Source organism: Artemia franciscana, chromosome 17 (genome assembly GCF_032884065.1).
Source record: "Artemia franciscana chromosome 17, ASM3288406v1, whole genome shotgun sequence".
Lineage (NCBI taxonomy): Eukaryota > Metazoa > Arthropoda > Branchiopoda > Anostraca > Artemiidae > Artemia > Artemia franciscana.
The window spans coordinates 34,441,694-34,468,937 of record NC_088879.1 but is presented as its reverse complement, the minus strand read 5'-3'; the positions used below and the strand labels follow the sequence as shown (position 1 = coordinate 34,468,937).

Below are 27,244 nucleotides of genomic sequence, written 5' to 3'. Positions count from 1 at the left end.
CGTCTTCTCATTAATCTAACTAATTTATCGTGCATGAGTAATAAGTCCCATAAGCCATAATTGTGAAAAAAAACGGTGGCTTCGCTTGAATTAGAGACAAAAACTGTTTAAGCTCCTATTTTTAAAGTTTAAATTCGATATCCTTAACTGCTTCTGAGATTTTGCAGATATGCCTTTAAGAAACCCGGAATGCAAACAGCGTCTTTTGATTTAGTTCAAAAAACCCTTCAATATTCCCTGAAAGTCTCGACTGAGTCCCAAGCCATTCCTGACACACTTCAGATGTACAATTTCGACAACGTGGATACATTAACTGTCTTTTGACTGAGACAAATACCCTTCTCAACATACTCCGAAAGTTTCAACATAATACAGTTAGCTGTTCTTGAGATATTGCAGATGCGCCACTTTAATAGCCTGAATGGACACCGATTTCTTTAATTTCATTCACTCCCTCTCACCATAACATTCTCTAAAAGTTTTAAATTCATACCCTCAGCTGTGCCTAAGACACTGCATATAAGCTATTTTGACAACCATGCATCACATTAAATCTTTTGATTTATCTCGTTACTTAATCGTACATAGTTTATAAATCTCATAGTAGCTTAAAGTGCAAAAAGTTACTGTTGTCTAGATCGCAGACAAAAATTGTTCATCCCTCATACTACCCCAATACTAAGTTGAATCTCCCATGGCTCACTCCCCCCTTTCTTTGCCCAAAGGAACCCGAAAGTTTCAACTGCATCTCCAAATGTGTTCCTAATAATAAACTGTTTAATATAAACTGGATATAGTAGTGTCTTTCAATTTTCCTCTGCTCCCCTTTCCAAGACAAGATTTGAAGTACACTCGACCTCCTCTCCTTTTCCGATACTCCCTAAGAGTTTTAATTCCATCCCTTCAGCCATCATGTAAATACTGTAAATAATTTGAGGTATCAGGTGCTCGTAGTGTCTTTCCATTTCGTTTCTAGAGTACACTCTTGGGGGCTTTTTGGCATAACTATCGATTCATAAGAGCTCGCTCAAAATACAACTAATCTGGAAAAAAATTATTCACCCATTTTCAGGCCCCTAAACACCAACCCCCCAATCACCACCATTTCTTTGGCTGTCAAAATACCTAGTAATGTGCATTCTGTTCACAAGAAATCTAAAGCATAAATGAAGCATCCTCTATGTAATTTGATCAGTATTTCTAGCTAAGTAAGTACTTGATAATGAAATGTAGAAGTGACAACCGTGACAGTTAATTCTCAAACAATTTTTTTAGTTGAAATTAATTGAACAGTCCCTTACCTTGCCTCAGAAACCCCCCTTCATCATCACTCATTGGCCTCGCCTTTTTCTTTCTCCCACCATCCTCTCGAATGATAAGACATCTACCCATTTTCAGTTCTCTCAATTGACACTCAAGGCTGTTCAGTTTAGTGACGGCTTGAAGGTAAGTCTGTTTCCTTTGTCGTCTGACTCCTCGAAGTGTTGATGATTCTTCCGAGAGTCGTAAAGCAGCAGCTGTAATTTTCTTCTGTAGCTCAACTTGAAGCTCCAGGGAAGTTATAGCTTCGTCCTGTAAGAAAGCATTACTAAACAAGTTTTTAAAATAATGGACGAGTTTTCAAAATAATGGATCTAAGTCACTGGTTCCCAGTCTGTGGATCGCAACCCCGAATGGGGTTTCGGTACCAATGCCACAAGGTCACCAGTCTATTTTGAGCTGAATGTCAATACTAGAATGAAAAAAGTAGTAAACAGCTATATAAATTTTTTACAAAGAGAGTAACACACTAGCAACAGTTCTTACCATCTCTCAGTCACCACAAAACGCAAAATTTTTTACCGCAAAACGTGAAATTTGCGCCCGCCCAAATTTTGAAAAACAAATTTACCCCCCCCCCCCCCGCCCTAATTTCCATGATTCGACCCTAGTGGGTCGATTAGCTAAAGCCAAATCCCAATTACCATGCGCAAGATATCGTCAGATGATTAAGTTTTAAATTTAGATTTTGACACAAGCTGAACCTTAGATCTACCAAAATTGAAATTTTTTGCTCATTTTAAACCTGGTATTTTAACCTACTGCAAAACACTGCTTTTGCAAAATTTTAGCTGCTTAGTTTTACATTTAAATCTGAGTTTCCATGAATATGAACTTTACAATATAAATATATATAAACTTTTTGAACAGCTATTTAAACTCTTTACAAGGTGAGTAACACACTAGCAACAGTTTTTATCATCAGCAGCAACGTAATTGATGTCTTCTTAAAAAAAAAAATTCGACCGAGTGAGATAAATTGTGCGGAGTACGTACTGACGAGGCACCTTTAATGCTCGGCTCCGAAGCTGGCTTCCAATCGTCAGTTGAAGTGACCCCAGAAGTAATTTGGACTGAGATGATTCACCGACAAGCATTACTTGCCAAAACTCTGCCTGAGTCACTCAAAGAAGTGTCTAACCGATTGACTAAAGCTATAAATGCCGTCAAATCAAGGCTATTAGAAGTGTTCTTATACGAACAGAAGCGAAAAGTCCCATACTTTCCATTAAAGGTTATTGAAACACATCTAAAACCACAGAAGCTAAACCACTCTTCGCGACTCCACATTCGCAAACGCGCAATAACAAACGTTTAGGGCGGCACGACGAGCTTATGGGAAAGAATGCTCTGATGGTCTCGGAATTTCCCAGATTGCATGCAATGAAATATGTGTCATTCTTGGAGAAACTTTTCACTACCAATCGTATATATAAATATTTATACTGTGGTTAGGTGTCTCTTGAGAGAACAGGTGTTGAAGAGATTTTTTGAATTGAGGGGAAAGTTACAAATACTTTTCGTGTCTCAAAATACAAGCAGCCTTGTTTATAGATGAGTTTACGTTGAGTGCAAATGGGCATACCTGGTCAACATTTTTGAGATATCTGATGGTATTTCTACGGGATTACAATCTAAGGCGAATACGATAATCTTGCAAGAAACAATTTTTTTTTTAAATAAAGTTGGAACTCTGCATCACTATGCTTGACTAAAGGACATTTTACATGTTCCCAGAACTTTTCGAATTTGTTGAAGAAGCAAAAAGAGAAGTTTACATTGATGAATCATATGACTTGATGAAAGAGCATTTGGAAAATCATACTGTCCAAATAAGAAGTTACTGTCTTGATGAATATTCCAAATCTTTCTCCCTTACATTCAACGTTTTCAGTGCCAGTGCATCTGATATCCTTGACGCAAAAAGAGTTCACTAAGATAAAGCGCAGTTTTGGAACTTAATCATGGTTATATGGTTAAAAAAAAAATTCCAATAATATCGAAATCGTAATAAGGAGTTCATTACCGTTCCCAATCATTATATAAGTGGACCAACATTCTCCCGACTTCTTATCCTTACAAACAAATACCAAAATAAATGATACACATTGAAGGCAATTTAACACGTGCTATATCGGATAATGAGAACACAGAGAAAATGTGTAATATATTAAAAAAAAAGCAGTGGACAAAACATTTAGGATACTTTATTAAGAATTGGGGGTAACATTCTGATCTATTTGTTCTAAAATTAGTCCGTATATTTGAAGGGTTGAAAATCCCTTCTACATTGAACAGAAGCAGAAATCAATAATTTTTATCGGTCGAATAATCAATTCTCAATTCTATATTGAAATATATAAATATATATATATATATATATATATATATATATATATATATATATATATATATATATATATATATATATATATATATATATATATATATATATATATATATATATATATATATATATATATATATATATATATATATATATATATATATATATATATATATATATATATATATATATCGCCACTGTGTGTTATGATACAAACTATTTATTTTATACAAACTATAAATATAATCTTTACAATATAAACATATATAAACGTTTTATAAATATAATAAACTGTTTTAGCTTGACCATAAAAACAAAACAGTGCTGTTTAACTAACTTTTGAACAGAGGTAGAAAGTTCAAAAAAGTCACTTAATCTCTTTTTTTTAGAGAGAGTTTAAATACAACCTGCATAATCTCAGTTTATGGAGGTATATAATTCATCTCCGGACCCTACCCAAGTAAACACCAAAGAATTTATTTTTTGAAAGGGGGAGGGGAAGGAGTCCTACAATTTATGATTAGAATGGAGAAATATTTGTAAATTTTGAAAACAGTCAAAAAGCTATCAATATAATGATAGATGACATAGGTTACAAAATGTAGATATAAATTCAGCTAATGTTAATAGTTTCAGAAATTCAAAGGTTAAGTTAAAAGCGAAAACTTAAATTTAGAGAAAAGAGGAGGGTCTATATTTAGCTAACCTACCTACTAGCGTCAATTCACGGAAATTACAGGGGGTGTATTTTTCAAAATTTGGGAGGGGGCAAATTTGCCGTTTTTTTCAATTTATTAAATGAAAATACCAAAAAGGCATTTTCAAACCAATGCTCCCCCCCCAAAGGAAAATCTAAGCGGAGGGGAACACGAGCTCCCTCCACCCTACGTATATGCCTTGTCACTCTCCCAGGACACAAGGGGGTGAAACCTAAGAAAACTCCCTGGAGTAACTATGGATGCGACTTTAACTCACTTCTTTCGCTTTGGCTTTCATAATGAGATTCTCGGGTATAGTAAAAGCAGTGCCAATCCTCCGCCGAATTTGTGGAACAGTTTCACCAGGATTAAGTGGCAATTCTGGTGGCATTTCTCCAGTTATCTCTGCTTCTTTTAAACACAACTCCTTCAGCTTTTCTAGTTTTTCTTTTAGCTTGAGTTCAAGAGACTCCTTCCTCATTCGTAGTGCATTGATCATTTCCAGTCTAGCAGCTTTTTCGGCTTCAGTTTCCTCTATTTCTATAATATAGAACAAGGTGAGGTTTGATAGTCTCTATGTCACAGCTTAGATACTAATATACAGTTATGGAAACTCGATTTATTTTTGGGACACAGTGCGCGGTAGCGATGCTAGCGGTTGGAGGCAGGAAACTGGCAGCACAGCTTAGATATCAATATTGGTATCTAAGCTGTGTATGCAACAAAACAAAATTGCGTTCCCGCCTATGGAGTTGTAGTACGATCTACGCCTAGGAGCGTGGGCTCGGAGGAGGTGCCAAGTTCAGAGCTCTGTACCAAAAGCTTCTCATGGGCAAGATAGGAGTTTTCATAACTGTATTGGTATCTAAGCTGTGCTCTATATGAACCAATATTTTTAGCCTAGGATTATGAATCACTTTACAGAAAAATTCTAGCTTCATTGTTATAGCTAAATTTGAACCTTAGAATTGATCAAAATTGTAAATTCTCATTAAAATTAAACAGATTACTTCTAAACTTTGGCAACATACAGTATCACCTTTCAGACAGGACCGGTTTCAGATAGTAGCGCAATTGGGATGAGGGAATACCAAATGCCCCCTAGATTTTTTTCAATTCTTACATTTTAGAAAATACTTTTTTTGGCTGGATTTGCATTGAAAATACCTTCAATTTGATAAACTGAAAAACACAAAAAAATTTTCCACCCAAATTCTAAAAAGTAAATTTGCCCCCCTCCCCTTCTAATTGCTGTGAATCGACCCCAGTGAGTCGATTAACTAAAGCCAAACCCCTTTCATCATGCGCAAGATATCCTCAGATAATTTAGTTTTAAATTTAGATTTTGACATAAACGGAACCTTAAATCTGCCAAAATAAAAAATTTCTGCTCAATTAAACCTAGTTTTTTAACCTAGGGCCATACACTACTTTTTGGAATTTTTGACTGCTTAGTTTTAGCTTTACATCAAAATTTCCACCTTAAGTCCCACCTTAGATTTACTTATATTGTACTTTTTTCTAAAAAAGAGTCCCCCCCCCTCTTTTTGTGCCAAGGACTAATATCGCTTTTCAGATATTTTCAGGCATATTTAAAATATCAGCTCATTATTTTTAGCTCTAAAGTTAAATTTTACCACCAAGCCAAACTTTATATTTACCTAAATATTAATTTTAGCTAAAATTGAACGTGTTTTTTTGTGTTCAAACCTTTTTACACTTAACTTTTATAAGTCACATTTAAAATTACACTGAATATTCAATTTACTACAGTTGTAAAATTTAGCAAAAATTAACCCCCCTTTCTCCTGCCGAAAACAACAATCCACTTTTCAGACACTTTAACTCCTCACTTCCAATTTAAATTTAGCTCTAAATTTAAGAGTAATCCTGTGTCCGTAAGGACGGGGTTTCGAGTTCTGGTGTCACTGATAATTCGGTTTGAAGCGGGGGTCAGTGGTGGGACTCCGTAAGCTCACCCAGAGTAGGCCAAACTTCAAATGGGCACCGCGAGAAATCTGGGAGGAAAACATGGGAATCATCGAATGATTTGACCCCACCCACGCATTGCACTCCCAGCTGAAGACAGAGAATCAGAAGATCTGTACCGGCTCTACGCGAACCATTGTTGCATTCTTCGCATGCAATTGAAACAATTGTATGCTAAGAAGAAGTAATATGAAAGTAAGTATCTCAATCGAAGCTACCTAAAAACTTTATGATTAAAGTAATCTTCATATCTTCATATGAAGTTTATCTTCATATCGCTTTCCAGCCATTTTAGCTCATTATCATTAGCTCTCGGACAAGCAACTTTTATTTCCTTATGTTTCAGGTTCGGAAAATACCCACACATTTTGAATATAAATCGAACTTCTCTCGATTTTTTGGCAGTACTATGAAAATTAATCTTCAAATGGTTAAAAATAAATGAGCTCAGATAAAGAGAGAGAAGAAATCTGTAGCAAAAATAGAGAGGAAGAAATAGTAATAAAAGGAAGAGCAAGAGAGAAAAATGGCTACTCGGGACTAAGGCTGTAGAGTCTAGTTTTTTTACGAAGTGATAGAAGAACCGATAGTTATGCTTTGGTTTAAGTTAAAAGTAACAACTGATGAAAATCTGCTATACAAGATCTGCCATCAGTTAAACTTGAAGCCAAGACCTCCCGGATAGACTAGTAGGATAGGCGACTTTAGCGGCTGAGCACCGATGATTACAACACTCACCAATGGTGATGGCCCACAAAAAAATCTTTCAAAGAAAATAAATTTTGATGCAACTCTACTGCTCGTGATAATTTGAAATAGCCAAAATACAAAATAATTCTTGAGTAACATATTCACAATGAAAAGCACGTTTTTATGTAGAACCTGTTGGTGATAAAATCGTAGTTTAACAGTTTCAGTATCTGTGTCTAGCATACAGAAGGGTATGGGCTTGATTCTCATTAATTCAAGATCCGATCTCAGACATAGAGGGGGAAAATTTGAGAAGCATTGGAACACAAAGCATCAGAAGAGCCAACAAAATCTCTCCAAGCTACATGGAACTTCCCGTACTGCCAAGCAGACCATCATTCTAACGTACTACTACACGGTTACCTATTTATTACCGGCTAAAAATGGGTGCAATATATGTGAAAGTAATTGGAGGGTAATCGTCCCTCCTCCCGTGGTAGATTTTTCCCCGGACCTTAGCCCTCCGGGTATTGGATCAAAATATTGAGGCAGGTGATATTTTTTCTCAAATCTTTCCGAGCTAGATAGAGCTTCCCAGTAAGCAACCGCTATATAGATCAAGAGGGCGAGAGTATTCAATTAAACTGTAAGCATGTCCAAAATGCTCTATGCATAAGGATAGTCATAGGGGTAGTTTCTCGGTAAACCCTGTGAAATTTGCTGGAGAGCTTATACTGAAATTTCACTTCACCAAGACGGAGCTCAAACTTTTACCCAAATTGGCTGAAAGGTTTACACGTTTTCTTGTTCTTCTTCTTTTTTTTTTTTTTTTTTTTTTTTTTTTTTTTTTTTTTTTTTTTTTTTTTTTTTTTTTTTTTTTTTTTTTTTTTTTTTTTTTTTTTTTTTTTTTTTTTTTACAAACATTTTAGACAACTTTGCACTCTACTTCATGAAACACGTGGATTTACAGAAGGGCAATAAGGAGGAGTGGATGAAAACCCTAACAATTATTAGGAATTTTCCCCCATTTATGATTACAATCATAAAATTTTAGCATGATTTGTCCCAGTGGCGTAATTTCGTTAAAATCCTAGGGGGAGGGCAATTTTGGAGGGAATTTTCCCAAACCAAGTGAAAATGACTGTAAAACTGAAAAATGAGCGATTTGGTACAATAAAGGTACTATATATTACTATAAAGGTGCTTTATAGTACCATAAAGGTAAATATAAACGAAAGAAAACTGATCCATTTCTGTTGATACTTGAATTATGCAGGCTTATCTTAGTTTTTATAATATTGCTGAAGAAACTAAATTTCAGCTGGGGGAGAGGGTGGTCAAACTGGGGTCTGGGTGACAAAATGGGGTCTAGGAGGGGCATTTGTGCCCGCCGTTGCATAGCAAATTACGCCCCTGATTTGTCCCTATTGAACTGTTATTTGTAAATTTGACCATGGTTTTCGTCCATATTCAAACATTATGTACATATTCAAACATTATATTCAAAACATTATTGAATCCATATTCAAACATATTCAAAACATATTCGTCCATATTCAAACATTATTATGTGTCCATATTCAAACATATTCAAACATTATCTGAATAACAACTTACAACCTTTTACTATTGAGATACTCACTTTTCGTCATCTGGTGGAGCTCCGCAACTATCTATAGATTTGTCCAGCTCACTTCTTCCTTCTTTTGAGTGTAAACTGGTAGAGTCAGACGACTGTACTATCCTATGGACAGGGAAAAACATGCAACCGTGCTTAACTGAACAAAATAAACAGAAAACACGGATAAAAGAAACAAGGAAGGGTGGGGAAAATAACATGACATAAATAGCATCCAACTGCAGGTTCAAAAGGCCATAAATCCTAATATTATCAAAACCATCTTAAGGAGCAGAGAAAAATAATACCTATTTGCGAAGGATTTCATTTCTGAGCCTCTAATTTTTTTTCTCCTCGGTATTCAGATTCATCTACTTATATAGTTACTGTAACACTCAAAAATGAACGCCGAAAAATACGCTACTTTTACAATTAAACAGTTCATGGTAACGAATTGCAAGTAAGGAGCAACTCGGCCCGATAGAAGCAGAAAATCTAAAGAAAGGAATTTTGATAAAAATTAATACACCAAACGAATTGGCTTTTAATACAGATTCTAAATGTATAAAATTAATTAAGTTTAATGCGGCTCATCAGAAGCTATGAGCCTGAAAAAATTTGTCTATTTTCAACAGATGCATGTTTATTTTTTATTTTTAATGTTATTATATTTTTTTTCCAGAGGTGATCAAATCGGACCGATGGTCCTAGGAGATCGGGAAAGGGTTCGTTCAAACGGAAATTAGAATTTCTAGTGTTTTTTAAGTGACCAAACAGATCGGAGGGAAAATACCCCACCCCTCACCTCCCATGCCTTTCTCCACCAAAGACATGCATTCATAATTCGAAGATAGTCATTTGAATCAGAATAGTTGAAAGCTCAAATAACAACTAGTTGAAAGGCCCAATACAATTTCCTCGTTATTTACATATGATATTTGTTATTGGGAAATATACGGAAATTTATTGAGGGAATTTTCCGTGTTGGAGAATATTTCGTGGGGAGGAAAGTTTCAAGGAGAAATTTTCCAGGAAGAATTTTACATTTCAGGGATGATTTGGTAAACGATCAGATTAAATTAAAAACGCCAAGTTTTTTCAACTGAAAGTAAGGAGAAACATTGAAACTAAAAAAAAAAAGAATTATTCTTGTATGAAGGGGGTTGCCCCCTCCTCATTCCTTGCTCTTTACGCTAAAGTTTGATTTTTCGTCCGAATCCTCGAAGACCTACTCCTGAATCTCAGGGGCCGTAAATTTTAATTAGAATTATTTCTAAAGAACTTGAAAACTTTAGCTTAAAGAGCAAGGGTCGAGGATGAGGCAACCCACCTCATATATAGATAATTTCTACTGGTTTAAGTTTTAAGTTTAATCGTGGCGCAAAACACTTCAAAATTGCTACCAGACTTTTTTATTTTCTATTTATCTTTTTATTTTCTATGCGTGTTAACGCAGTCTCAATGAATGACGATCCGTTAATACTGCCTTTACGAGCTTCAACGGAGGGGGGGGGTCAAGTTCATGACTGGCCAGATACAAATAGGTTATTTTTCACCAAAAAGCTTTCACAAATTTATTAAGCTAATATTACACGATTCATTTTGAAAATTTTTATTGGAATTTGAAACTTAGTTCTGGTAATGACACATTATCTGACACATCTGGTAATGGCTCTGAACTTCAATCAGAATTCTGGAAACCACTATAATGACAGCGGTCAAGTGGAGTTCTTAGAAGTGGGCACTACGAAAGCTATCATAAACACTATCTTAAATGTTTTCTACATGAATTGTCTAAGGAAACGTTAGGTAATTGTTTAACTGACCTTATGTCAAACAACACACAGTACAAAAAGTATGGTTTGATTTCACATTCTAGGGCTACAATCAAAGAGAGATGAAGATAGGTGTGTCATGTTTTACGGAGGAATGATGGGGAGTGGGCAAGTGGGCTCGGAGCCTCCCCTCCCCCGAGAATAAACAACAATCCAAATTTTTTTTTCCACATTTCTTGGCACTTCTTATGCAAACTATCAGGAAACCTCGTTTTTCTCTTTCTCCCTTCCCAGACTGCCACGATTATGCTTCTTAGTCAATCATCCGGGGTTAAATGAAAATCAGTTCGTCCACAAACAGATGGGAAGTTGTATTAAAGGATTTAAAGGACATCGGAACTTCACGAGAAGAGGTAAAGAGAACAGTATTGCAACGACTGGGGTGGAGGAGGAGCATCCACAACTGCGTTGACCTTAGGCGGTCTGGTGCTTCAGCAGTGTTGGTATCAGAGCGGCACTAAAAACCGAATTTGAAGAGAACAATTTGTGAGAAATGTCATCTCTGAAACTAAAACTTCAAAATTTTTCAAAAAAACGAAAAAAACAACAAACAAACAAACACAGACTTACTGCAAAAAAGAGGAATCAAATTAATTTTCATACTACCCATGAATTTAATGGGTCGCAAATGAATGTAATTTAAGCCATAATTATCACCTTCCAAGTGGTGCCAATAACCAAGTGTTTTTTTCTTTTCTGCGATATAAAAATCTAACAACCTATCAACCTTCTCTTGAAGTTCACTAAAAGGCTAAAGGCTACATTAAACGCTTTCCTCGTAAATAAAGATATATTTTTTATCCAACAGTTCGTGGTAACGAACTGTAGTAAGGAGCGACATGTATGTTACATTGCAGAGTAAAAGTGCTTAAAGAAGAAAAGAGGTTAGCCTGTTCAAATTAAAAACAAAGAATACTGCAGTTCCAAAACGAACTACAGTTTGAAGTAAAGAAACAAAACAAATAGAAAAGATTTGCATATACGAGTGGTGTTTTTTAATTAACGTCCGTTTCAGCATAAATACATAACGAAAGATTATTTCAAAAGAGTAAATTTATTTTCAGAAAATAAATTCGTTACTCTATTTTTCGACATAATTGCCAATTTTGTTCGAACACTTATCATACCTCTCAACCAATTTTAAAATACCTTCTTGATAAAAAACTTGGCGCCTGCTTCGATAACCAATAGTTCACTTCCGTTTTCCCGCCGTCGTCATCACTGTAACCGTTGCCACTGAGGGCGTTGTTCGAGGTGTAGAAACGGATAGTAATCACTTGGAGCAAAATCAGGACTGTAGGATGGGTGGTCTAAAAACTTCCCAGCTAAAACTGTACAATGAATTGCAGGTCTGACCTGCAGTGTGAGGTCTTGCATTGTCATGAGGAAGGACAATTCCCTTTGTCAGAATGCCACATATTTTGTTTTGAATCGCTCTACGTAACTTTCTGAAGGTTTGACAGTATGCTTCTGTATTGATAGTGGTTCTTCATTGCATGAAGTTGATCAACGAAATCAAATACTTATCCAAAAACACCGATGTAATGACATGAGTCTGTTTTGCCTTCACCTATACAGGAGAGTGTGAGTGTCTCTATTCCACACTGTGCTGCTTTGATTCGGGCGTGATGCGCAAAACCCATGTTTCGTCTCCAGTAGCGATCTGACTCAAAAAGCCATCATTTTCTTGGCGATAACGAGTCAAGAACTTCATTTCACGCTCAAATCTTTGGTTTTTGCGGTCCTCTCCTAGGGTTTCGGGACCCAACAGGAGCCCTGTTGCAGAAACTGTAGATTTTAGGAAACAATATAGTAAAGCATTGACCTCGAAACCTCGGGAAATTCATTTGACAGACCAGTTATGGTGAAGCGTCTGCTGTCACGAATTCTCACTTAAACTGATGCCACCAATTTGTCTTTAATCAAAGAAGGGCGACAGGGGTGGACCTCATCATGGACGTTGTAACGGCCATCTTTGAATTTTTGTACCCACTTACTCACTTTCCTTTCACTTATAATAGTATCACCGTAAACTTCGCAAATCTGTCGATGAATTTCTGCAGCAGAACCGTATCACTGAGCGAACCTCACACGCGGCGAGCGAATTGATATTTTTAAATATTTTGAAAGAACCATCAAGGTTAGCTACACAGCTGAAACTTGGCACAGTTGTTCCAGAGACATGCTAGTACACGACGCACGCGCTCTTTCTGTGTGCTTGCGAACTACTAGTGTCTACAATAAACAGACCTTAATTAAAAAAAACACACCTTGTACATAATAACGCTAGCTAAATTGATAAGCATTACGAGAATAATATTACTCCTTTTAAGGTCGGATCCTATATCTGATTATTAGGATTATTCTGATGGACTTTGTTCTAAGGAACAGGGAAATAGGAAGGCAATTTTCTATCGAACTCAGATTAGACAGATGATCTCAGTGTCCTGTATAAAATTGTAGACGAAATGAATAATTATGTGAAGGCTTTGAGGGTTCAGAGTGCAAGAATGGGTTCGGAATTAACGTTCAGCAGACTCACCCCTAAGACGAGGAAATTAATGAGAGTGAAGATGTGATATTAAGTAAGAGAAAATCGATCGAGTGGATACATAGGCTTCGTTCGGGAGGCGGGAGGAGGTAGGCAAAGGGATGCAGTTAACCCTCCCCCCCCCGAATAATTTGCAGAATATTACAATTTATTGAGTAAACATAAAAATAATACTTGGACAGAAACTGGTTTATGCATTGCCACGTTCATTTCTTTTTGTCAAAACATAAAACAGGACTAAATTGAGAGGTATATTTCCAATTAACTTTTTATTAAAGTAACGTCGATACGGCAAAAATTACGATAGTGCTACTTTTGGTGGGAGTTTGATCGGATAAGGTAAGTGTTCAACAATGGATACGCACCGTGCGCCAAGAATCTACCGGCGAGTCTCCACCACCAAACAAGCGTGGAAGCAGGACTGTCAACTTAATTTTAAATTAATTTGATGTTTATGTATTGTTAATTATGTATTTCAAATTGACCGAATAGTGTCTCGGCTAAATAGTAGCTTTTCTTTGTTACTGCTTGAAAAAAGTGTGGTATTAAAGACACATTCACTCTCCTGCAAAGGTGAAGACCGAACAGACTCTGTCCCGGTGCATAATCATGGCATCGGTGTTTTGGGATAGGCATTGCGTTTCGTTGGTCAACTTCATGCGACGAGGAACCACTATCAATGCTGAAACACACTGCCAAACCCTCAGAAATCTACGTAGAGCGATTCAAAACAAAAGACGTGGCTTTCTGACAAAGGGAATTGTCCTTCTTCATGACAATGCAAACCTCACACAGCAGGTCAGACCTGCAATTTGTTGTACAGTTTTAGCTGGGAAGCTTTTAGAACACCTACCCTAGAGTCCTGATCTTGCTCCAAGTGATTACTATCCGTTTCTACACCTCGAACAACGCCCTCAGTGGCAAGGGTTACAGTGATGACGACGGCGGAGAAACGGAAGTGAATTATTGGTTATCGAAGCAGGCGCCAAGTTTTTATCAAGAGGGTATTTTAATTGGTTGAGAGGTATGATAAGCGTTCGAACAAACTTGGCAATTATGTCGAAAAATAGAGTAACGAATTTATTTTCTGAAAATAAATTTACTCTTTTGAAATAATTTTTGAAGGTATTTGCCTGGTGAAATCAGATCTTGAACCTATTGGAGGGTTCAAAAAGTTCATTCATATATTGGCAGCCCAATGGCACCCTCTTGCAAAGCAGCTGTCAAAACACCCCACTATATGGTCCAAACAGATCTAGAAGGTCATAAGTGTCGGGCGCGATGGAAAAGTTTGATTCCCACCGCAAGTACAAGTAAGTAAGATTAGCCAAGGTACAAGGTGTTTATCCACGGTTGAAAAAAGCAAGGAAGAATGGAAATACAGATCTAAGAACTAAACATTAGAATATTGGAAACCACGGTTATGCCAATATTTAGGCATGGCATGGAAAAGTGGACGTTTCGAAAGGCTTAGTAAAACTTGTTGAATGTATTCATAAGGAGTTATGTCGGGATAGCTTGAGATACTATTTCAACTAACCATATATCAAACCGTAAGCTTTCCAAAATATTTGAGTCGGATCACAATTTCTGCACTGAAAGAAAGCTTAAGATGGTTAGACCATGATTCACGAGTGATAAATGAAAGATAGCCAAGGATTACAGTTTTTGGCCACCCATTTGGGGTCAAATGAAAACCAATTGTGCTTGATAGGGCAGAAAGGGGTCGTAATAAAGAACTGAAAGAAAATCAGAACCACATCACAGAGGCTAAAGAGAGAAGCTTTGAATAAATTGAAAAGGAAGGAGTCTACGAGCTGTGTTGACCTCAGGTGGCTTGGTGATCAATGATGTGTTAATGACAGTAGCAGCAGTCGGACTGCACTAGATAGATATTGTTCACGATTTTGATTTGACATGAATGAATATAAGTTAGCACAATTACAAGGCACAATTATTTTCACCTTTCAAGTGGTGTCAAGAACAATTTTTTCCCGCGACTCAGCAATAATACAACCTATTAGCCTTCTTTTGAATTTCACTAAAGGTTAAGGTTACATAAGTCAATTCCTCACAATCATTAGCTTTCTTCGTCAATTGATAGAAACAATAGGAGGTTATACTGCTTAGCAAAAGTGCAAGAAAAAAAAACGAATGGGAATTCATAGTTGTTTATTACATAAAGATTATTATAGCATGCCAGAATGAAGAAAAAGTAAATAGAAAAGAGCAGGCGAAGGAATAGGCATGTGTACGTGGAGAGAAAAAGGAGGGGCGATAAATCCTATTAAAAACAAGAATAGACCTAAACACAAAAACCATAGATGAGGCCCAAATCAAGCCCTAGGGTTTTTGGAGTAGGCCACTACGTGGAATAGACCACTTTTTGCAATAGATCACATGCGTGGAGCCGAAAAAGGTGGGCATGGGAATTAAATATTCCGTTCGCCTCCGGTAGAAAAGCAGGTGCATGTGCATTATAGGGACCACACTATTGTTCTTGATCTGTTGCAAACCAGTTTCTCTGTGTGCACTTGGAGATAATCAGCTTAGTCTGAGTGAGACTAACTACTATGCAGGCATATTTTAATTAAATATTTAATATACCTAATCAAGGTAGAGTATAGAGTTGGTTAGGTATTTAATATAATGCTTTCTGGCTTCTCCCGCTTTCCATATTTCTCTGTTGTAGTTTCTATAATTTTGTTACTAAAGTATTATATTTTCATCATATTTTGATACATTTTATTATAATTAACCTAACTTCACTTCTTGAGTGTGGTCGCTATAATATACAAGTACCGAAAGGCAAAGCAATCCTTCGGGCTCCCAGAAAAAATCTAACGAGCCGCAATCTAAGGGTTCAGTCTTTGTGTACCTATTAAGACGCTGTTTTGCAAAAATCAATAAGTTATAAACTAAGATAGAAAGAAACGAAACAATAAAACCAAAAGGTTATGCATAGGATGGAAAGGTAAAAAGATGAGGAAGAAAAGAGAACGCATATAATTTTAGGAAACCAATAGGTTCATATCAAGTACCCCAAAACTATGCAACTTAAAACAAAGAACTGAAATACAACTTACTTTTTCACATCATGAGCTTCAATGGAAAATTTATTGTCTCTAAAATAAAGATTTTCAAGCTGGTTCCAAAGAAATATCTAGAACAAGATAAAAAAAAAAAAAAAAAAAAAAAAAAAAAAAAAAAAAAAAAAAAAAAAAAAAACATTAACCAAGATGTAAACCGTAGTACACTCATATCTATTCAAGTTTAAAGAATTAAAATAGAAAACAAGAGCCAAGAGATCATATGGTATGAGCTCTAACAAAATTCTAAGAATCAATAGATTGATTTAAAAAGGAAAATCAAAGGCTTAATGCCGGTCAGGATATAAAATAAGAGCTCTGAGTCACGATGTCCTTCTAAATATCAAAATTCATTAAGATCCGATCACCCACTCGTATGTTATAAATACCTCATTTTTTCTGATTTTTCTCCTTCCTTTAGCCCCCCAGATGATCGAATCTGGGCAAACGACTTTATCAAGTCAATTTGTGCAGCTCCCTGACACGCCTACCAATTTTCATCGTCCTAGCACGTCCAGAAGCACCAAACTCCCCAAATCACTGAGCCCCTCCCCCAAACTCCCCCGAAAAGAGCGAATCCAGTACGGTTACGTCAATTAAGTATCAAGGACATTTACTTATTCTATCCGCCAAGCTTCATCCAGATTCCTCCACTCCAAGTTTTTTCCATCTCCCCCCAATGTCAAAAGATCTGGTCGGGATTTGAAATAAGAGCTCTGAGACATGAATTCCTTCTAAATATCAAATTTCATTAAGATCCGATCACCTATTCGTAAGATAAAAATACCCCAATTTTCACGTTTCCCAAGAATTCTGGTTTCCCCCTCCAAGTACCCCCAATGTCACAGGATCTGGCCGGAATTTAAAATTAGAGCTTTAAAGCACAAGATCCTTCTAAATATCAAATTTCATTAAGATCTGGTCACCCTTTCGTAAGTTACAAATACCTCAATTTTCAAAATTACCCCCCCCCCCTACTCCACCAAAGAGAGCAGATACGGCTATGTCAGTCACGTATCTTAGACAGGTTTTTATTCTTCCCATCCAGTTTCATCCTGATCTCTCCGCTTTAAGTATTTTCTTAGATTTCCGGTCCCCCCAACTGCCCCCCCCCAATGACGCTGGATCCGGTTGAGATTTATAATAAGAGATCTGAGTTACGAGGTCCTTCTAAATATGAAGTTTCATGAAGATCCGATCTCTCCTTCGTAAGTTAAAAATACGTCTTTTTATCTAATTTTTCAGAATTAACCCTCCCCCCCCAATAGAGCTGATCCGTTCCAATTATGTAAATCACGTGTCTAAGAATTCTTCTTATTTTTCCCACCAAGCTCCATCCCGATCGCTCCAATCTAAGCGTTTTCCATAATTTTAGGTTCCCCCACCCCAAACTCCCCCCAATGTCTGATCATATCAAATTTGATCGGTTTGTTTGCATGCTAGAATTATAGGGAATCAAGGGATATTTTGAAAGGCTGGCAAAATGATTGGTGCTTACAAAAGGAGTTAATTTTCATAATTATGGTTTTTGTGTCATTTTAACCGTTTTATATATATATATATATATAAAATCCTCAAAGCAAGAAGATTAGGTATGAGCGTTTAGGCCTCCAAAACCAATATAAAATGTTTAACTTATTCTTCGACTTTGGTAATGGATGCTGAGTAATATACTTCATGGTATCTTATGTTCAAGAAATGTGGTATTTTCTTGAATTTTAAGTTGAAATTGTGACATTTATTCTGATTCAAAGAAAGCATACAATTGAAAACATGGTAATTTTCAGCATCGTGGAGAGGTCAAACGGTTTACTAATGTGCCAAATTTCTGGGTTTTACGAAACCTTTTTTTGGTCCAAAGTTCTGGAAATATATCAAATGCTAATAAATAGAAAGAAGTAACTAAATATTTTTTCGTCTCATGAGACTACTCATTTCGTTTTTGGCTTAGAATCTTGATTTTGTTATGTTCTTTTTCTCTACTTTTTTTTTCATTTATCCTTTGGCCAGTTTTGAGCTCTTTGGTTGATTTTGTATCTATATTTTGATAATATGCTTTAAGCTTAAACTTTTATGGCAGCGGAAAACTGTTACTTTTTATCTCCAAAGACTTTGAGGTATTATTTGTATGTTTATGCCAATAATGGTAATTTGTCATTTTAATAAAAAGCAATTTTAATTGTCTCTGTTGCTTTTAGCCCTGGATTTTTTTATTCATTTATTGTCTAAGACTTACTGAATACATTTTCTACATGCCGGGAAGCTAATGAGGGTTTTCATGTGCATATTTTATGTTCTTACTCCATCTCTTAAGCAGCGTTCACATGCATGTCTAGCTAGAATCCCACGTCTAGACATTTGTCTGGCCAGAGATCAATCTCCCGACAACTACTGTTCATAAGTAAAATTCGGTGCTTGGCTAGATAAGTTATAGCTAAGTATCAAGTTCCAGAACCTAGAACTCAAAGTCTAGGATTTTTGATTACAGCGAATCAAAATGTGTCAAGTTTCACTGTTTTCATCATTTATGTTTACATTTTTAAACTGAAATTTAATTTTTGTTTTCTCATTAATCTTTTTTCATTTTAGGTAAATATGCTACACCATACATTATAGTGAAGCACACTAAGGCAATTGTTTTGGCTTGTCTCATCCGTTATCTTGTAACAATAAAAACAGGGACTACAATTTTGAACATTTTACCCGCATAAGCTCTCTTGATCGGCTTTAAATGACAACTGTAATCTATTTGAAAGTAAGCCCCAATCGACCACTTGGTCGATACGATGACCCCTGGAAAAAAAAATAAAAAATAAAAAATAAACACGCACCCGTTATTTGTCTTCTGGCAAAAAATACGAAATTCCACATTTTTGTAGATAGGACCTTGAAAATTTCGCTATAGGGTTCTCTGATACGCAGAATGCGATGATGTGATTTTCATTAAGATTCTGTGACTTTTAAGGGGTGTTTTCCCCTATTTTCTAAAATAAGGCAAATTTTTTCAGGCTCGTAACTTTTGATGACAAAGAAATCAAAATTTGATGAAACTTATATATTTAAAATCAGCGAGAAAATCTGATTCTTTTGATGTATATTTTAACATCAAAATTCAGTTTTTTAGAGTTTCGTTTACTATTGAGCCGGGTCGCTCCTTACTACAGTTCATTACCACGAACTGTTTGATTTAATGGGAAGCAGTGCCTCTAGGAGCGCAGCATCTCCCAGCAGCATTAAAACATTTAAAACGGACAGCATTAACTTATAAAATGTGGATTTTGACCGAAGATTTTGACTTCAGAATGATTCTTTTGTTTATTAATTTTTTTTTGTTATTAGGATTATACGTCTATGAAGAATAGACTTAACTGGTTTTTCTTTTACGTAGGCCTTGTAATTATACCTGTCGTGCTCTCTTGGCAAAGTTATTTTTATTCATTCTACTTTTTTAGGAACTAAGGGGAGTCACCTGAAATCAGTAAATGGGTCTCTGTGTCCCACGGTTCTTGAGCTGCCAACCCCTAGCTTAGAATTTATTTGGATATAGATAAGTTTTCAAAAATAAATCTGCATATGATCTCCTTTGCTTATTCCAGTTAGTTCAAGTTCATAAAACTTGTTACTTTGCTTACCAGAATTTCATCAGAATATTATACGTCAAATACATTGAAAAGCACATTGATAAAAGCAAATAGACCTACATAAATAAGTTGAATGAAATTAAAATTTAAACTTACCCTTTTAATTGTGACTTTTATTTCCAGGGTTCCAGCTTATCATGGTTCCAGGGCCTAGCAAGTTCAGTCCATGTCGCCTTATTTCAGGTTATGTCAAGGAAGTTGAGTTTATATATAAGAATTTAAACACAACTACAGGGCATAATCTAAAGGCAGCTTAATAGAAATTCAGTTTAATTTAAATATATTTTTCAAAACCACAGGGGAGGGGCAGTTTCTTTTCAGTTTTCAATGATGATACTAAATTATTTGTTAATATGCACTCCAAGATACCTTTCTAGTTTGGAATGTTTTTCCTTTCCCATTTTTCCCTTTCGGCTGAGACAGTTTACTTCCTGGCGGCTTTCCACGACTTGTTAAGAAGCTGAGACTTGCTACACGTAGAAGACTACTACTAGATTACTACTCGCGAAACTGAGACCAGTACACATGAAAAGGAGATGCTTGCTTCACAAAAAGGAGAAGAAACTCACAAACAAAACACAGCAGTATTTTTTTTTTGAATTAGTATTTTTTGCTGCAAAAATAAATTGATTATACTTTTATTTGTCCTTTTAATCTAGTTTTTATAATTCAGATATAGACTTATATAGGTCCAGATTGAATGAGCACTTAGCTAAAAGGAATTTCGAATGGAAATGCGGTTTACTTCGGTTTAATTCGGGTATGTTTAGTCTCTTGTCTAGTTGGTTTAAGCGATATAAATTTTTTTCAAGAGGTAGATTTTTCTTTTCTGTGGTAGAAAAGTTGATAACTTGTAAAAGTTGAAGTTTTGTATCTTTGCAATTGGAGGGGATAGAAGACATCCAGTCTGCAGTTTAGGTTGTGCTATGGCCAGAACAAATGTCTTGGAATTTTCAAGTTTCGAAAGGAGAAATATTTTGGAAAAATTGTTAAGCTGCTCTGAAGGAAGATAAGAAACAGGGATAGAACTTCACAGATGTTGCAACTGCAGAACAACAGCTCTTTGATTGCTCCCGAACTCTTTCTCCTCACACAAAGATCCATTTTAATTTAGTCTTGGAAAGCATACTGAAATTATTGTCGTTTTAAAGTTACTGATTACGTCTAACACACAACCCATGTGTGTGACGTGACGCTAAAGCCTAGTTAACGTTTTTGAATAGTCTTTTTTTGAATGGAGACACAGACGTGCAAGGAAATCGATTTAAGATGCAAGGAGTAACTGTGTATTCCTTTACTAGATTGTAATACTTAGGAGAGACAAAACAAATTTCAAAACCATAACACCCTACTAACGTAATGATTCTTCCTTTTATAACGATTCTTTTCCGCAGTTTATTATTTTTCTTCAGCAGAAATTACTTTACTGATTAGCTCTCTATGAAGCACAATTTATTGAGTACCACTTTTTTTCCTTTTCCCTAAATGTCTGAATTCATGTAGAGCCCAAGGTATGGGGTAAAGGGTGTGGCAAGTGGATATACATATTGTAATACGAATACAACAAGAACTTGAATTCTGGATTTATTTCTTAGAAAATAGTAGTAACCTAGAAAGATAGTTGATTACTTAAGACTGTCCTTAATTTTGCACTATCTTACTTCTACAACTAGAAATGCTAGGATTCTAGAAATCTCTGACTTCTAGAGATGGAATCCTACATGGGAATCACAATTTGATAATTTAAAAATTTGCTCAAATGATAAAAACGATAAACCAAAGTTATCTTTTGGGTTTTAAGATATTTTGAGCAATTAGAAGAATACGATGAGAGTATTTATTTGAGTTTTATGGAATATTTTGTTGATTTAACTTAAACTGTTCAATCTACCAACCAGTTGGAATTTCTTTGAGACTTGCAAAACTCGTATACCTAAGGGGCATGCAATTTATGTTGTATTTCTATTTCTACTAGCGTTTTAAGCAAATTTTAAAACGAAATTATTTGGGGATTACTAAGGGGATTACTGATATTTAGGGATACCTAAATATCACTCAAATACCTGTTTTTATTAAGTAAACAGGAATTTCTCGCATCATGAATAAGTGTCAAATCGACATACAACAAAGTCACTAAAAAATGCAACAAATGGCATTCTTTGAGAACTGTGAGCCAACAGCTCTTGCAGCCACAATTAGTCTCACTACCCGTTTGAGGTATACGTGTTTGAAGTTGCAAATGGTTGCTGTCTCAAGTAGTCATAGCAGCAGCCACAGTAGTAGTAAACAGGGGATTTTTTATGGATGGGGGGCTAGGGGACACATGCCCCCAATAATGAGGAGAAAAAATATTATATATCCCATGCCCCTTGACAATCCAGATACAGACGCCTCTTGTTCCCCAATAAGAAATGCTGTTTATTCACCTCTGGTAGTAATAATATTGGTCATGAAAGTATAAAGTCAATGCCCTGCCACTCCGAAAATATTACTATAATACCTATTTGATAACCAGAATGCACTAAGCATCTTTCGATCTAGTTTAATATCCCCCTCAGCATTTCCCAAAAGGTTCATCTTTATACTCTTACTTAGTCTTTTATGAGAAACTCAAAATTAAACACACCCCCTCCCCATTTTTACAATGATATCTACTTTTAAAGAATATGCACATTAAAACTTAAAACGAACAGAAATTACTCCGTATATGAAAAGGGCTGTTCCCTCCTCAACGCATATTGGAATATGATATCTTCAGAGGCATGGCTACAGACTGTTTTGAACAGTGTGGCTATTTCATATTTTGATCAGTGTTTCGGGTGGCTCAGAAAAAGGGGGAGGCCATCCTATGGCCTTTGCCATCATATTTATGATCAACATATCCAAAAAGCTAGCCATTCCCGAGATATTGTTGGTGCGTTTTTGATAACCAGCAGACACATAGTGTGTTTTGATTCTGTATTCGCACCCTCAGTATTTGCTGCAAGTATTTACAAGTAGATTATCTGAACTCAATTGCTAGTAAAAAAGGTTTTAGTACCAAACCTATTTTGTCATTCAAATGTTGCTTGTTGTCTATTAAAATCGCCACACCCATGCGCAGAGTGGCTTAGGTACATTTGGGCTAAAATTTCACATATTTATATCATAATAAACAGGTATTGCTCAAACAACATCATTTCCAAAATGTCTCTTCGTAATGATCTTGTTTTGATTGTTTTCATTGTTATAAGAAGACGAGTCCGTTCAGGAATCAGATCAGGTTAAAGCACACATATACACAAATTAGTTTTTCACAATATCTTCCCCTAAAAGGGGCTAGGTGGGCTTTATGTATTTTTTGCTTCCATCAAGGCACTTTGTACAAAAAGGCATGTAGAAGCTTCGGAAGAGCTTCATTTGATTGGAAATTAAAGCTCCTAGGGACCTTTCTAAGATTCAAAATTGACTGGAGGGCAATCAGCTCCCTCCCGAGTCCTCTTTTTTCCAAATTCATCTGGTTAAAATTGTATCCATTTTGTTTAGAGTATTTGAAAAGTCCAATAACAGTGGCTTCATTATTTGACTTAATCATTATTGAGTTTTGCATACTGAAATAAATAACCCAAGTTATATGTTTCCTATGTGCTCTGCCACCCGTAACTTTTTTTCAGTTTTTGCTTCATCAAAGTTGATTCAATGAACAGGTAGCCTACATGGGTTGAAACAAGAGAGATGCAATGTGGGAATAGATGTGCCAAATCTTTCTTTGAAAACATCAAAAGATATTTTTCATATTCATACCAGAAAAAAAGGTGGAGGGGTGGGGTATTCGTTTGCGGGTAGTAATTGTGAATGAAAACAAGTAATAAAAGACAACAAAAGGTAAGTTAAGGACAACTACGAGCTATTCGTTAGGAGACAAACAAAGGCGATATTACGACATTTAATTTCTGAGCCACATCAAAGTCAAATTTGCCAACAAAAAACGAAGTTTTATGAACATTATATGGTTTTTACATGATTTTAACATCAAGCTTGTAATTCAGAAGTCAAGAAATTGGCTTAAAAAGCTTAAAATACTCATTTAAAAAGTTTTATTCCTAAATCATATGTAGATTATCATTAATAACACTGTACATAACAAAACCAATATCAAACAGTCTGTGGTAATGAACTGTAGTAAGGAGCAACCCAGCTCAATAGTAACCAAAACTCTAAAAAATTGAATTTTTGACACCAATAGCTACACCAAAAACATTGCGTTTTAATGCTGATTTTAAATATATAAGTTTCATCAAGTTTGGTCCTACCCATTGAAAGTTACAAGCCTGAGAAAATTTGCATTATTTTAGAAAATAGGGGGAAACGCCCCCTAAAAGCCATAAAATCTTAACGAAAATCACACCATCAGATTCAGCGTATTAGAGAACCCTGCTGTAGAAGTTCCAAGCTCCTATCTACAAAACTGTGGAATTTTGTATTTTTTCCCAGAAGGCAGATCACAGATGCATGTTTATTTGTTTGTTGTTTTTTTTTGAGGGGTGATTGTATTGACCCAGCTGTCCTAGAATGTTGCAAGAGGGCTCATTCTAATGGAAATGAAAAGTTCTAGTACCCTTTTTAAGTGACCAAAAAAATTTGAGGGCACCTAAGCCCCCTCCCACGCTAATTATTTTCCCAAAGTCAATGGATCAAAATTCTGAGAGCCATTTTATTCAGAGTAGTCAAAAAACCTTATAATTATGTCTTTGGGGAAGACTTACTCCCCCAAAGTCCAAGTGGGAGGGGCTACAAGTTACAAACTTTGACCAGTGCTTACATGTAGTAATGGTTATTGGGTTTACAGGCATGTACCTGTACCAGTGTACAGGCGTTTTCAGGATGATTTTTTGGTTGGGGAGAGGGGTTGGGAAGAAGAGGAAAGGCTGGGGGAACTTTCCATTGAGGAATTCGTCATGGTGGAAGAAAATTTCCATGAAGGGAGCACAGGATTTACTAGCATTATTTTAAAAAAAAACAATGAAAAAATAAATATGAAAAAGTTTTTTTTCAGCTGGAAGTGAGGAGTAGCATTAAAACTTAAAACGAACATAAATTATTACCATATGAGGGGCTCACCTCCTCCTAATACCCTGCTCTTTATGCTAAAGTATTTTTAATAATTTCAACTATTTATTCTATGGCCTTTGTGATTCAGGGGTCATTCTTAATGAATTGGGACAAAATTTAAGCTTTAGTGTAAAGAGCGAGGTACTGACAAGGGGGCAAACCCCCTCATATATATAATGAAAACATGAGAATACAAAACTTCTTTACATTAGCTAATTTATAACTTACATATATCTTTTACTAATAAAATGATTCGTAAAAAATTAAAAGTTCTAGTTGCCTTTTTAATTAACCAAAAAATCGGAGGGCAGCTAGGCTTCCTCCCCTGCTCTTTTTTCTCAAAATCATTCAATCAAAATTATGAGAAAGCCATTTAGCCAAAAAAAAAATATGCAAATTTTGAACATTTTATAAACATTTTTAAACGTTTAAATTTAAACATTTAAAAATGTTTAAAAAATTGAAACATTTTTTTTTGGCTGATGGTTGGGAAACGCTGTTTCCTTGTCTTATCTAAGTGTAATCCAAAAACCAGAGGAAATAAGTATCAATCTGCTTACCTGTTTTGCTAATAAGTGACCCTATAGAGCGGTGAATTACGCTAACTCGCATTTTTAAGGTCAATCTTGTTATTTAAGGTTTAACATTATTTTAATTAGCCCACGTGTACGATTTGTTTCAAAATTAGCGCTTGCGCACTGTTGTCACTATAACAACGATAGAGTTATGGAGAAAAATAAAGGATCGTCTAATACAGTTGCCCAAAAAAGACCAAACATTCGCCCAAAAAAGGTGTTGATGAGTGCAAAGGTTGTGACTCTAAATTGCAAGAAGACGATTTTGCATTGCTTTGCGACTCATGCAAATCCTGGGTATGCATCGTATGCTTGGAAATGACAGAGCCGGAATACAAATTATTCACAAAAATGACTCGGAGGCTCGGGTCACTTTGGTTCTGCTCCGTATGTAAACAAAAGAAAAACACGATCAACCAAGGGCTGACATCTGCAGAAATTAAAGATATTTTGAGGGGTGAGATTCAAACGTCATTTAAGGCGATGGAGGATAAGTTTTACGCTTTATTAGAGCCTATCCAACGGAAAGTAGCTGAAATCGAGAATGACCTGAAAAATAAGTGCACACTTTCCGACGTCAAGGATTTTGCCGAGAACTTAATAGGGGTAAAGTGTCAGAGCTTGGAAAAAAGCCTAACTGAAAAATTTGTGAAAAAGGACGAGGAAATCACTGTCAGTAGCTCGAACTTAAGTTCATTTTATGTGTCAGATATTGTGGAAAAACAAAAAAACCTGATCGTGTTTGGTTTAGCTGAAGACGCTACTTTGTCATCTCATAGACAACAAAAAAGACCGATTGCAAATTTTTCAACGACAAGCTACTTGTACTTTGCCCTGCGAAATGTAGCTACTCAGTTAGACTTGGTAAACATACGCCTGGTAAGATCAGGCCTATTAAGTTGATGTTCAAGACACCGGTAGAACGTGATACAGCTTGTTTCTTTCTGATGACCGAGACTGCTAGTATCAAAGCTACATACCCCTTGTTCAAAGTCTCTCATGATCTTACTACGATTGAACTGTTGGAAAAAAAGAAGTACGACGCCCTGAAACAGGAGTTGAAATCAAAATTGGACGCTGGCGAAACTAACTGGAAAATAAAACGTAGCAAAAACGGACTAACCCTCGTGAATAATAACTCTTTTCGTGAAACCCCAAATAGCTACGCGAGCATCGAAGAGTGACTCCCTAAAAAAGTTGAAGTGTCTGAATGATAAATTTTTGGTGACATATACAAATGCAGACTGCCTGTTATCTAAATGGGAAGAGTTTAGTGAGCTAATAAAGCAACGTAAACCGCATTTAGTTGTTGTTACCGAAGTCTTACCAAAACATTTCCATAACCCGTCTATTTTTTTTCAGCCGCTACCACAATATTATTTAGTATCTAATAATTCAGCTAAAAGAGGGATTTGTATTTATATTCATTGTTCTGTTAAGTTTTCTGTGGTTGTTGATTCGTTAGTAGACTCAGTGTCGGAGTGTCTTTTGGTTGATGTTAAATTGCCTTATCATAGTAGTTACATGTATATTGCAGCTTTTTATCGTAGTCCTAGTGTGAATTTATCGAGTCCAGTTAATAATAACAATATTCTAGCGTGTATTTCTCGTCTTGTTGGTCGTAGTTCAAAGTTCCTTATTCTAGGTGACTTCAATTTACCTTTGATAGATTGGAGTGCGCATAGTACGAGTTTGTCCACTTCATCGTATGAGCAGCAATTTTTAGATAGATTGGATGATATGTACTTATACCAACATATTGTTAGGCCAACTCGAGCCAGGAATGATGCTATTCCATCA

At 35.9% G+C, this 27,244-nt stretch overlaps 2 protein-coding genes across 5 annotated transcripts in view; both read right to left on the bottom strand.

Annotated features, from left to right (window-relative positions):
• LOC136038171 (FERM domain-containing protein 4A-like) overlaps positions 1-25,553 on the bottom strand; it is a 35,446-nt gene extending 9,893 nt beyond the window's left edge. Inside the window, exons 1-5 of one of the 4 annotated variants that reach the window (XM_065721240.1) lie at positions 25,430-25,553; positions 16,135-16,211; positions 8,687-8,788; positions 4,643-4,905; positions 1,302-1,572 (exon numbers count right to left, since the gene is read on the bottom strand). In XM_065721240.1, the coding sequence (XP_065577312.1) occupies positions 1,302-1,572; positions 4,643-4,905; positions 8,687-8,696 (544 nt within the window). In that variant the 5' untranslated portion in view covers positions 8,697-8,788; positions 16,135-16,211; positions 25,430-25,553. Of the gene's footprint in view, positions 1-1,301; positions 1,573-4,642; positions 4,906-8,686; positions 8,789-16,134; positions 16,212-19,874 lie in introns of all 4 variants that reach the window. The other 3 variants (XM_065721242.1, XM_065721241.1, XM_065721243.1) reach the window with 3 other exon arrangements.
• LOC136038173 (protein OPI10 homolog) overlaps positions 1-27,244 on the bottom strand; it is a 466,996-nt gene that overhangs the window by 169,130 nt on the left and 270,622 nt on the right. The window lies entirely within an intron of this gene.